Source organism: Apodemus sylvaticus, chromosome 6 (genome assembly GCF_947179515.1).
Source record: "Apodemus sylvaticus chromosome 6, mApoSyl1.1, whole genome shotgun sequence".
Taxonomy (NCBI): Eukaryota; Metazoa; Chordata; class Mammalia; order Rodentia; family Muridae; genus Apodemus; species Apodemus sylvaticus.
The window spans coordinates 92,122,211-92,135,862 of NC_067477.1; the positions used below are offsets into that span (position 1 = coordinate 92,122,211).

Sequence of the window (13,652 nt, forward strand, 5' to 3'; positions counted from 1 at the left end):
ATACACTACAGAAAGAAAAAATTCAGAATTAAATTAAAAATATGAATTGGTAAGTGTGAATGCATTTTTAAAAAAAAATGATCACACATTCTAGTTTCATCCATTTGCCTAAGAATTTCATGAATTCATTGTTTTTAATATCTGAGTAGTACTCCATTGTGTATATATACCACAATTTCTGTATCCATTCCTCTGTTGAAGGACATCATCTGGAAGGGTTCTTCTGGCCATTATAAATAAGGCTGCTGTGAAGATAGTGGCACATATGTCCTTATTACATGTTGGAGTATCTTCTGGGTATATGCCCAGGAGTGGTATAGCTGGGTCCTCAGGCAGTTCTATGTCCAATTTTCTCAGGAACAGCCAAACTGATTTCCAGAGTGGTTTTACCAGCTTGCAATCCCACCAGCAATGGAGAAGTGTTCTTCTTTCTCCACATCCTCTCCAGCATCTGTTGTCCCCTGACTTTTTCATCTTAGTCATTCTGTCTGGTGTAAGGTGGAATCTCAGGGTTGTTTTGATTTGCATTTCCCTGATAACTAAGGATGTTGAACATTTCTTTAGGTGCTTCAGAGCCATTTGAGTTTCCTCAGTTGAAAATTCCGTTTAGCTCTGTACCAAAGTGTCATCCTGAGTGAGGTAACCCAATTACAAAAGAATGCACATGGTATGCACTCACTAATAAGTGGATATTAGCCCCAAAACTCAAAATAAACATGTTACAATTCAGAGACCAGAGGAAGCTCAAGAAGAAGGAAGACCAAAGTGGGGGTGCTTTTGTTCCTCTGAGAAAGGGAACCAAATACTCACAGGAACAACTATGGAGACAAAGTGTGGAGCAGAGACTGAAGGAAAGGCCACCCAGAGACTGTCCTACCTGGGGATTCATCCTATAAACAGTCACCAAACCCCAAATCTACTATGGATGACAAGAAGTACGTACTAAAAGGAGTCTGTTATAGGTGTGTTTTGGAGTGGCCCTGCCAGAGCCTTACAGATACAGAGGTGAATACTAGCAGCCAACCATTGGACTGAGCACGAGGTTCACAATGGAGAAGATGGAGGGCAGACACTGGAAGAGCTTGGGGGGGGGGTGCATGGCAGCCCCATGAGAAGAATGAAAATGTAGGCCAACCAGATGCCCCAGGGTTCCCAGAGTCTAAGCCATCAACCAAGGGGTACACATGGTTCCAGCCAAAAGAGTGGCAGAGGAATGCCTGGTGGGACATCAGTGGGAGGTGAGGTCCTTGGTCCTGTGAAGGCTCAATAGAGGCCCCAGTATGCGGAAGTCGAGTGGGGGTCGTGGGAGTGGTTGGGTGGAGGAGCATATTCTTGAAGGCAGGGTGTGGGTAGATGGGTTGGGGGTTTTTGGGGAGGGGGAAACCAGGATAGGGGTATAACATTTGAAATGTAAATGAAGAATATATTCAATTTTAAAAAAGAAAGAAAATGATCATACTAAGTGAGACAGGTTAATTTTATAGGGCATTCACAAAATTAGCAGAATTAGCTACTTTAGTTAAAAGAAGAGCTTTGAGATGGCTCCACATTCTACTGAAATGTCCACAGGCTTCACTACATGAGACATAAATGGTCCAGGATCACTTTATATTCAACCTAATTGTTCAATACTCACACGCTCTTGACAAGAGGATGGACATCTACAAACAACCTCCCAAGTAATGAAGCCTCACAGAAACTACCTCCTAAGAACATTCTTGCTCTTGGACTATGGATGTTGAGACACCGTGTCCTTTCTATCACCCAGAATCAGGTATCCTAGCAAGTACCAAGGCAGACTTAATACTATTAAGTTAAAAACTAAGAGTTTTAAAGTAAATTCCACTGTTTATTTTTACCTGGTAAAAGAATATAAATGAATTCTTCAAAATAAATTCTAAGACTCATGAAACTTGCAAGAAAAACACACACACACACACACACACACAAAAGAAGTTTGCCCATTTTTATAGCTATAAAGTTACCATATACTGGATTACAATTTTATTGAAATGAGATATACAATCTTGACACTTTCAGAATATTGCATATTATCTTATTTAAGGAAGTATGATTAATGATTTAAATGCTGATATTCTTCGTGGATGAATACCCAAACACAATGTGTTATTACAACTGTTTAAAAAAACTGACTTCTTCATGTGTCAGGGTTCTTTATCTAGCTTTTGCTAAGCTTCTGAGGCTTAAATATGCATTTTAAGATTTTTAAAAGACTGGAATAGTAATCATCATATCATACCATTGAGTCTTATTATTATTCACCACTGTATTATTGAGCCTGGCACATAACTGCTAATTTTGAATCAAATCTATATTGTACTTCATTTCTCCATTTCAGTAGTAGTATTTGAGAGTGAGACTATGAGAGTCTATACAGCCTATGATCAGTTTGGACAGAGCTTAGTGTTGTGATGCCAAGGCTCAAGTTACTAATCAATACACAAAGTTCCTTTGAAATTGTTTGAATAGGTATTAAGGAGGCAGACCTTAATAATTCAGCCGTCCAGATGCTAAAAAGCTAATACTATCATGAAAATGTTAAGCATATAGACATAAGATAATGAATACTTACATATGAATTAATCCTCTTAAGTTGGTGTAGTATATGTGCCACAAATAATGAACAACTATATGTATTAATAATATAGTAAACAATGAAGTCATAGTTTACATAGGTAATGCCTATTTACCATTTCATAGTTCCCTGGGCTTTGCATGATAAATAATATTCATTTTTTCTACTTATTATTTGTATATTATAACCCAAGGCTGCTCTAAAATCATAAGCATTTAAAAGTAAAATTTAGAAATTCAAGAACCAATATTTTAAAATTTCCCAGGAGCCTTCTAGGAAAGGCCACACCTAGAGATGATCTTTCTGAGATGATTTCCCCATGGACTGTGAACTGTCATGAATGAGCCCTTGCAGGCAAAGCCCAAGGGCTGACACTTCAGGTTTTGATTCCTGCTATTGATATGCCTTTCCTGACATTATTAAATTAATAAAATAATCCCTGAGCATTAGCCCACTGTATGTGGCAGATTTTCTGCAGATCAATAAAGTGAGGCTACACGACAAATAGATGATTGCCTAATTCTTAACAGTTCTATAAGAATTCCTAAAATTATATTAGTAATTGTTAAGCCCTTTATAATAAGGACTGCCATTAAGGATCTGTAATATGAATGCTGCAATCGGGACTCTGCCAGTCTTTATATGTCACAAGTTAATTGTGCCAGATAGAAGGCAGGTATTGCTACAGATTCCTTTAGGCCCTAAAACCATTAACAAAGGCCATTAAAGAGTAAAAAATTATTTACTGTAGGTACCAGAACAGAAGATAAAATATTAAATGGATTTACCTATACTAAAACTTCAATGTTAACTTAAAAATAAAAATTATAATTTTAGACTCTTAATGAACCTGTGGAGCTAGTGACAGATAATGGATATCTAGGTAGATAAGTAGTCTTAATGAGAACACATGCAAAAGTTTTCAATTTATGATTTGAATTTATGTTTGAACGTTTTGTGAACTTTATAAAAAAAGAATGCTTGAAAAACTATGTGATCTCCTTAAAAAGTACAAAACTAGGAACAATGACTTAAAGGAGAATGAAGAATGCAAAAGGAGAATTAGAAACTAAGGCAGAAGGCAGAAGTAAAACAGGATAGCAGCTTTACAGAGGTGAGGAGCTGGGCAGATGAGGAGAGACAAACAAGAGAGCAGAGCAGGAAGAGAGAGCAGGCATGGGAAAGCCCAGAGTAGAAATGTGCTGAGGAGAGGGAGGGGAAGCAAAAAGGAGCCTCAGAGAGCATGCTGCTTCTCACCAGGAGACAGGTTAATCCTTACCAACAGGTGGCTTTTTCTGGTTCAAGGACAGGGCTTATCTTCTGAGAGACTTGGGTTTCTTTTTATTTTTAGCAATAAAAAGGTAGAAGCTTTTCTTTCTCTATGTGATAAAGATTGAAGCTTAATTTTCATCCAGAATGAGTGAGTTCTTTCTGCACTGGTGCTTAAATAATGACCTGCTCATGAAGGCGTTTACTCCATCCACCAATATATACATATACACATTATATATATGTGTGTATAAATATAAATATGTGTGTGTGTGCATGTGTGTATGTACGTATAGCTGTATGTGTGTTAACTATGTAAATGGATGAGACAAGTAGTCAGGCCTGACATGAAGGGATGTATGAATGTATGTGTGTTTATGTACATTTGCTTGAATAAAAGTTTTTCCTTTTGCAAACATCAGTCACCCAAATAAAGGCAATCAGAGGTACTTAACACAATATATAAAATATTGTAATATATGAAGCAACAAATAAAACTACTTATGCTATGATAATGGAAACATAACATTGTTTTCTTTAGCACATTCATAAACTGAATTATAACTCATTATTCTATTAACAATCATAGAAGCACTTCAAAATTAGTGACTAAGATGACAATCAGAGATTCCTAGCCTAGAAAGGAATACAAATTAGTAAAGGGCAAAAGCAAGATTTCATAACATGAGACATGAATACAGCAAAGAGAGTCACGGAGCAAATGAACAATGGAACGGTTATGTATGTAGCCTTAAGTATGTTATAATGACTACTCTTTAAATTTTTCATATATCAAAATATTTCAGATTAATTTCTAGTAGAAATTTTGAAAATGTTCCAAGCTATCAATTACATAGACAGAAATGGGAATGTGGAGTGCATTTCACACCCAAGCTGATCTTGCAAAAGAAATGAATAGTTATCAACAAATACATTGCTTTGACACACAGCTACCATGTAAGGCAGCGACCCAAACAGTGACTGCCTATTGTCTCCTATTTCCTGTAAGAGATACAAAAATATATTTAAACATACCTTAACTATTTCTTCAATGAAACAAATGTGAGAAACAGGATCTCTCTTCTTGGTTAATACTTTTTGTAGGTGTTGTACCTAAAGATGGAGAAGGAGAGAAAGGCAAAGTATATTTAATGGGTATTTTGGAGTTAAAGCCATGTAACCCTTAGGAACTGGAAAAAGAAAGATGTACTTCAAAAATTCCTGTAAAATAGCATTACTTCTATCATACGGGACAAGAGGGTAAGGGGAGGAGAGTGGCGCATGTTTCAACCTTTGCAAATACAATAGTCAGCCAGCAGAAGTACTGGCATACTCAGAAAAGATCAAGATCTGTCCCCAAAAACAGAATTAGCAGTTTGTTTACCTATAAAGCTTTTTACAGGTTTTGAAATGTTTACCTGTCCACAAGCTGCACAGATGTGATCCATAAGTTTTTCCATATTGGTCCAGAGGGAAGCCCGGAAAGCCGCTGTGTTTCCTGGACTAGGCATGCTGGCTCGCCCGGGGCCTCCTGCGTGAGAGTCACAGACATATGGGCAAAAGGGAAAGTTCCCAGCTATAACAGAATGTGCATTATTCTAAAAGCACAGAGAAACAAAAACCAAGAAACCCCTTCTCTCATAAGTAGCTTCTTATATACAACATAAGAACAATCTATGTGTGTAGTAAGAAAAGTAAATGTCACACAATCACATGTGTGGGCTATGATAACAAACTAAAATTAATGAAGATAGTTTCCTCAACATGGAAAGTAGATGAAATATTTTACATATTCAAAATTAATTTTACAAGAATGACAAGGACAGTCCCCAAACTGAATTCAAATTCAATAAAATTATCTGGGTATCAAATTAACAATACAAACATGGTGCAAACAGCTCAAATAATTTTAAGTCACAAAACACTTATTTGGTAGTGTACAGATATGCTATGGGCAAACAAAACTGCAAGGAAATTATGAACACAGCAGGTGTGCTACACACGGAGTCTGGTGCAACAGCCTTGCACCTACTTTAGGTACATCTGCAAAAGCAGCAACAGAGCTTTGCATTATAGCATCCACATTATTTCTACAACATTCTTTCCCAACTCAACCAATCAAACCAGAGCTCACTGATTGAAAACCAGATTTCACATCTAGAATATGAAAATACAATGCTGGATCACTATCTACTGTGCCAAATTATTTATCAAAGCCACAATAGCAAACTAAAACAAGCAAACAAAAACAAACACAAAACAAAACAAAAAACAAAAACATATGGATGTGACTAGAGTGGGGCTGCTACTAGACCACAAGCCTGTCACTTACAGAGAGGTACTGGTCACTTGAAAGGCCTCTGGCAGTCTGCAGCAATCAGGCAGCACAGACCTGGAGGCCTCCTGCTGTCTGGGTCAGAGTTAAGAAGCTATGGTGATTTTGTTCCCCCTTCTAAGGAGGAAAGCATCCACACTCTCTGGTCTTCCTTCTTGAGCTTCATGTGGTCTGTGGAATTATATCTTGGGTATTCCCAGCTTTTGGGCTAATATCCATTTATCAGAGAGTACATACCATGTGTGTTCTTTTGTGACTGGGTTACCTCACTCAGGATGACACTTTCTAGTCCCATCCATTTACCTAAGAATTTCATGAATTCATTGTTTTTAATAGCTGAATAGTACTCCATTGTGTAAATATACCACATTTTCTGTATCCAATCCTCTGTTTAGGACATCTGGGTTCTTTCCAGCTTCTGGCTATTATAAATAAGGCTGCTATGAACATAGTGGAGCATGTGTCCTTATTACATGTTAGAGCATCTTCTTGGTATATACCCAGAAGTGGTATACAGGGTCCTCAGGTACTACTATGTCTAATTTTCTGAGGAACCAAACCACCAGACTGATTTCCAAAGTGGTTGTACCAGCTTGCAATCCCACCAACAATGGAGGAGTATTCCTCTTTCTCCACATCCTCACCAGCATCTGCTGTCACCTGAGTTTCTGATCTTAGCCATTCTGACTGGTATGAGGTGGAATCTCAAGGTTGTTTTGATTTGCATTTCCCTGATGATTAAGGATGTTGAACATTACATTAGGTGTTTCTCGGGTATTTGAGTTTCCTCAGTTGAGAATTCTCTCAATTCTCTCTCAGAGTTGTTTAGCTCTGTTTTTGATTTTTTTTTTTGTTTTGTTTTGTTTTGTTTTGTTTGTTTTTTTTTTTTTTTTTTTTTTTTTTTTTTGGTTTGGTTTGGTTTTTTCGAGACAGCGTTTCTCTGTGTAGCCCTGGCTGTCCTGGAACTCACTTTGTAGACCAGGCTGGCCTCGAACTCAGAAATCCACCTGCCTCTGCCTCCCAGAGTGCTGGAATTACAGGCGTGCGCCACCACCGCCCGGCTTGTTTTTGATTTTTTAATAGGGTTATTTGGTTCTCTGGAGTCTAACTTGAATTCTTTGTATATACTGGATATTAGTCCTCTCTTAGATGTAGGATTGATCAAAACTGAACTCAGCCTCACAAAGAGTTATTGATACAGCATCAAACTCCAAACTCCAAGCTAACAGTCTAAATGTTCCTAAACTTAAAAATAACGAACAGTCATCAGGGCATCCACAGAAAACAAACTACCAGACTGCTGAGATGGCACAGATGTGCTCACAAAATGTGTGAGGACCTAACATAGTTCCCCAGAAACCACTTCAAAAGCAGGCATGACAGCATGTGTCTACAACTCTAGCCAGTGTGCAGGGAGATAAGACAGGAGGGGTTTGCCAGCCAGCCAGTATAGCTCCAAGACTTATAGTATAGTACAGCAAGACTTAGGGTCAGAAAGGAGCCCTGTCACAAGGAGTAAGGTGGGAAACTGACAAAAAGACTTCTCAGCATCAGCCTCTGACACTGAATGAAGTATATACTCCACCCACACACATGCACAGACATGCATACAAAGACATGCATACAACACAAACACACACAAACACACACACACAGACTGTGTAGAAGGGACTTTCCTTTTCCTGAGGAAACTGCAGCAAAAGAACATGCTTGCTTGCTTTCCCTACCACTCCCTACCATTGACTTAGGACAGAAAGTGAGTCTCTTCCTGTCTGCTTTTGAACCCTTATATATACAAAGAGAGAATTTCAACTCACACACTCTCAGTGTAAGTGAGGCAGGGCAGGCAAACATGGAGCACAAATGATTTTGACTTGATATGACAATGTTATTTCTTTAGATCAGGTTCATTTGCTAAATCTCTACCTCATTTTTTTTTTTTTTAGTTCAGAAGGAAGAAAAATATTACACATTGAGAAAAAATATGCAAAATCTAAGGAAAAGAAAGTATGAATGAAAAGTTAAATCTGCCTAAACCATTTAAACACAAGGACGAAAGATACTATCAACCATGTGAGGACTCCAAAAACATAGTCTCTTTAAAACATTTTAAAAATCAATTGTATTGTGAAATCCACAGGAGGAAGAGATGAATGTAGAAATGGATAACTCATATTCAAAAGACCAGAGATGGGTCTTAATTCAAGATGGCAGCAGCCCCCAGCATTCGTGGGGCTGTGGGGCACTCTGAGGAGCCTAAGAGACCTACGGAGGCTTAGAAGGGAGGGATGAGCCTTTAGAACATGAAATATCTCCAGAATACCCTTTTTAATAGGATAGGCCTTATAGGCCCTCCGGCTACAAACACACGGTAGTTTTGGGCAGGTGGCAAGGGCTAGGTGGTGAACAGCAGTCTAGAGCTTGTGCAGGTCCAGCACCTAGACACACTGCCAAACTGCAGGGCCACCCTGACTCTGAGCAGTGACATATCGGAGATGAATGAGAGCTCATTTTCTGAGGCCATGTGGATGACCACAGCCCATGCTGCAGCCAGAGGCCATGGGGAAGGAAGTCCACAATCCCTGCTGCTACCACTGCTACACACAGGAAGCTTTGTTTGCATGTCTGCAGAGGCATTTGTGACTGAAGACTTATAACTGAAAATGAGACATTGAAAGCAAGCTCCCCTCCTACCCAGAAAACACAAAAACAACCAACAAAACACTCCAACAGAAAACTATTGAGAGAGTCCTTAAAAACTGTGACAAACGTGCTAAAGTGTGGCTCTTCATAGTTGATGGTTTTGGGAGGTGGGGTGCAGCAACTGGCTGATTAGCCATGTTCCAATGATTATTGTATTGGTAACAGAAATTGGACAAATGAGAATCAAATCATTTTAAAATATAATGAAGAAACTATAAAAAGTATATTCAAGAATAAAAAATATTTCAACATATGAAAAAATATACAAGGGCTAGCAAGATGGCTCAGTGAATTAATTGAACTTGCCACTCAGCCTGATGACCTGAATCTGATCCCCAGTCTCACATTCTAGAAGGCCAGAGCCAAGCTGGCCTTTAAGTTGTCCTCTAGCTGTCCCACATACTTTTCTGTGTGTGTGCCACTACATATATACATATACATATAAAAAAAAAGATGTAAAAATACAAAAACAAGCATGTGGAATAATGTTGAGAATACTAGCCACTAAGTTTAAAAACTACAACAGAAAATGAAATAATATTCTGTTGCTTTTTTCCAAATCTTGTTTCCTTTATTCACTCTCCAGAGCAAAGGGTCTCATAAATTTAGATTGTTGTCCCACATTTTTAAACGTTTAGTATTTATGCATTTATCTAAAACAATACATAACATATCTGTTACACTTTGGGGCTTTAGACATCATAAAGAACACACCTTCTATAACTTCCTTATATTCTGTTTTGAGCATTATCCACACTTTTTAAAGCTTACCCAATTTTCCATTAGAACACTGGTTATTTTCACTGCTATATACATAGTGCAGTAACAATTCTTGGATCAGTGAGGTAGGCAGATGGAAAAAAGCATTTGCTACACAAGCCTGGTGACCTGATTTAAATCCCCAGAACACATATAAAGGTAGAGGGAGAGAAGAACTCAATGAAGTCTCCAAACTTCCAAATGAACCAGACATGCACACTAGCCCTCGGAACATCATGCACTTACACTAAACAGTAATATTTTAAAACTTATACATATGCAACACATTTTGCTACAGCATATCCTTACAGAGGAGTTCATGTTATAAGGAACACACAGTTTTAACCTGTGAAATCAAACTGGCAAGGTTGAAGGACTGAACCATCTCCCTCACCCACAACCTAGTATGAATACTAGGGCTTTGCTCTCCTCTGATAGTTGTGTCTGATACTTTGTCTAAGTAATTAGGAGAAAACAGTATCTTCCTTAATTTGCATGTTCTTCATCACCGGTTGTCTTGGCTAGCAACAAAACACCATGATTGAAAAGTGAGTTGGGGAGAAAAGAGTTTATTTGGCTTACACTTCTTCACTAAAGGACGTCAGGACAGGAGCTCATTCACATAGGTTAAGAATCTGGAGGCAGAAGCTGATGCAGAGGGCATGGAGGGTGCTGCTTCCTGGCTTGCTTGCTCTCCATGGCATGTTCAGTCTGTTTTTATAGAACCTAGGACCAGCCCAAGGATGGCACTACCCACAATGGCTGGGCCCTCTCCCACCATTCACTAAGTAAGAAAAATGCCCTACAACTGGGTCTTATGGAGGCGCTGTCTCAATTTAAATTTCCTCCTTTTGACAACTCTAGTTTGTATGTCAAGTTGCCATAAGACTGCCAGCACACTAATACAACTCCTAAAAAGATGTTGAAGTGTCTTTCATGTGTTTACTGTATATGTGCTCCTGCACCATCAGTAGTCATGCTTACACTGCTACCTTACCAACTTGAGTTTTGTTTTTTCCTGAGACATGATCTCACCATGTAGCCCAGGTAGGTCTCAAACACACGTGTTCCTTCTTTCTTCCTGCCTTAGTCTCATGGGTGCCAGGTCTGAAGTTATCCCTCACTATGCTATCTTCATGCATTTTTGTATATTCAAAGTGAAATTTGTAAAAATTACTTTATTTCATCTTAAATTCTATAGATCTTAAATGTGATCTTAAAATATGTTGAAAATTTAAAATTAATGTATGAAAATCTTTGCCCTAAACCATATACCAAAAAAATTTTATTGTTGTGATACTCCACCAGATTCCATGCTTCAGTGAGTATTTAACTCTATTGAACCTTTATATATAAAATATAACATGAATACAATTTAATATTAGAAATAAAGATAACGCTCATTCTTTTAAAAGATGAGAAATTGGTGCTTAGGGTTTCTACATCAGGTCACGGTATCCACTTCTCAACAGACGGTAATAGGCAGCTTTAAAACCCCTCTTTCTTTATAAAAGAGGCCTGTGGCCTACATAAAGGTTGACGGCATGTGAATAATTGCTTTCATTTTTTTCTCTGTTCTTGACAACACAAGAGGGAATGAGATTAAACTGCGGCTGGAAATTTAAACATGAGATCAAAACTTTGTGAAAATAATTGCTAGCAAAACTTCAGAGGAAAAATCTCCTTTGGCAATTTCTTTTCAACAAACTCCTGTGGTAATGGTATGAATAGGGACCTATTCAGAGGCCGAAGTGAACCTTTAAAAATTTCATTGAGACTTAAGATGATTCTTTTATTTCTCTTTATTAGTGATACTGATTCAGGGGCTATGACCTCAGCTTTGCTTAAGGTCATGTATAAAAATGAAATTCGTTTGTATCATCATACAGTCATTTTGTTGATTCTTCAGGACAACTCTGTGATTATTAGAGTGCGTTCAATAAAAATATGGGAGGAAATGATACAGTTAGTACAGACAATGTGGTAAAATTTTCCAGAGACTAACAAAATAAAGTAGTAGAGTCAAAGAAAGGGAAGGTATGTATGTTTGATTTTTAAGCTAATGCTAATAGGATGATTAAATGATGAAAAAGAAATTCTGAAAAAGGAAAGCTGACAAGCTGTCAGATCTGAGCAAAAGCCAGACTGGATGGGGCCTAAAGGCAAGTCCTATCTTCTAGACTTGCAAGAGAAGAACACATGGTAAGAAACAGAAGAACAAAAGTACAGGAAGGATGGAAGGACGTGAAGGAAGGTAGAAGGAAGGGAGGAGACTCATGCAAGCATAGCATACATACTTACAACAACAACAAAGACTACCCTAGGAGGCCTGTGGAGTATATCCTGTCCAGAAAGGCCACAGCACTTAGTTAGGGCTGTCATTCCAAGTGTCTACCTTTCAATAGTAGTTTCCCTTAGTTTGTCATAGTTGCCATGCTCCCAAGGGTTTGATCTATTTTGACTGCCTAAGCCATCATTGCCTTTTAGTCTGAAAATTATAAAGAAAAGTCCTGAGAGCTAAAGTAGAAATAGCAGTCCTTAAAAATGCTTTCCTTCTCAATAAAAAGTACATGTCAGGATAAAGACTTTAGGAAGAAAAATATGTTCTGTTCTTATTTGCATCTGTTTCCTCCCAACTGAACGGTGCCATAGCTAAGACATCTTTTCTAGAGGTTCTGATCAAGTTGTGAAACATATTTTCCCCTCATTTTTGTCTACTAAAAAAGTGAGTTATTAGATTGCTTTGAAACATGAATGTTTCATACACTATTCAAAGGACTCCTGGGTTATAAATAAATAAATGAGCTAAATATAAACCATATCCATACCTCGCCCGGCTGACTGGGAAGGTTGAGTCAGAACTTTGACGTCCAATGCATTGTTGATACTGTCTTCCAAAGCAGCACAATATCCATCCACGACACTGGTAACAGTATCCTTCAAAGTCCCAAGATTATGGAAAACCTGAAGTGCTGTTCCAACCTGAGTTGGATTCTGAAATACATATGCAGTGAAAATATATATAAATAGGAAATCAATATCAATCTTTAAAACCACACACACACTTTGTACTGGCTAGTTTCGTGTGTCAACTTGACACAGGCTGGAGTTATCACAGAGAAAGGAGTTTCAGTTGGGGAAGTGCCTCCATGAGATCCAGTTGTGAGGCACTTTCTCAATTAGTGATCAAGTGGTGAGGGCCCCTTGTGGGTGGTACCACCTTTGGGCTGGTGCTCTTGGGTTATATAAGAGAGCAGGCTGAGCAAGCCAGGGGAAGCAAGCCAGTAAGAAACATCCCTCTATGGTCTCTGCATCAGCTCCTGCTTCCTGACCTGCTTGAGTTCCAGCCCTGACTTCCTTTAGTGATGAACTGCAACGTGGAAGTGTAAGCTCAATAAACCCTTTCCTCCCCAACTTGCTTCTTGGTCATGATGTTTGTGCAGGAATAGAAACCCTGACTAAGACACACTTTGACACTTTAGTAGTTATTAGTGTATTTCCAGATTAACAAAGATAAGAGAAAAGACAGTTTAGGACAAGTTTCGTTTGTATGTAACAGAGATACTGTTATGCCTATATCTTCTTGATAGAACATTTAATTTGAAATAATATTTTTTTCTTGTTCAATAAAAAAAATAAATCTCAAGCCCATTTTCTGTTATTTTTTAAAGACCTACTGTGATTTTCTCAATTTCGACCCGTCTCTGCTCTCTGCTGTCTGTGTGTCTGTGTATGAATGTGTATGCAAATGTAGGATATAGTATTATTTCAACCAGTAGGTTTCAGAAATATTTTTTGTCTTATTTATTAATTTAGTTTGGAATAACAACTAATGAAATAATTTAATTTACAGATAGTGAGCCATCATGAATGATAGTCATTTGAATGAAAAATTTGAGTTTCTGAGTCCATATATATACATATATAATCATATGTGCATAGACACACACATATATACACATACTATACATGTGGAGAGACAGAGGGGGA

The 13,652-nt window shown here is 38.0% G+C and overlaps 1 protein-coding gene across 1 annotated transcript in view; it reads right to left on the minus strand.

Annotated features, from left to right (window-relative positions):
* Cog5 (component of oligomeric golgi complex 5) overlaps window positions 1-13,652 on the minus strand; it is a 300,848-nt gene that overhangs the window by 134,100 nt on the left and 153,096 nt on the right. Inside the window, exons 8-10 of the mRNA XM_052185982.1 lie at window positions 12,491-12,656; window positions 5,284-5,396; window positions 4,901-4,978 (exon numbers count right to left, since the gene is read on the minus strand). Coding sequence (XP_052041942.1) covers window positions 4,901-4,978; window positions 5,284-5,396; window positions 12,491-12,656 — 357 coding nt within the window. The remainder of the gene's footprint in view (window positions 1-4,900; window positions 4,979-5,283; window positions 5,397-12,490; window positions 12,657-13,652) is intronic.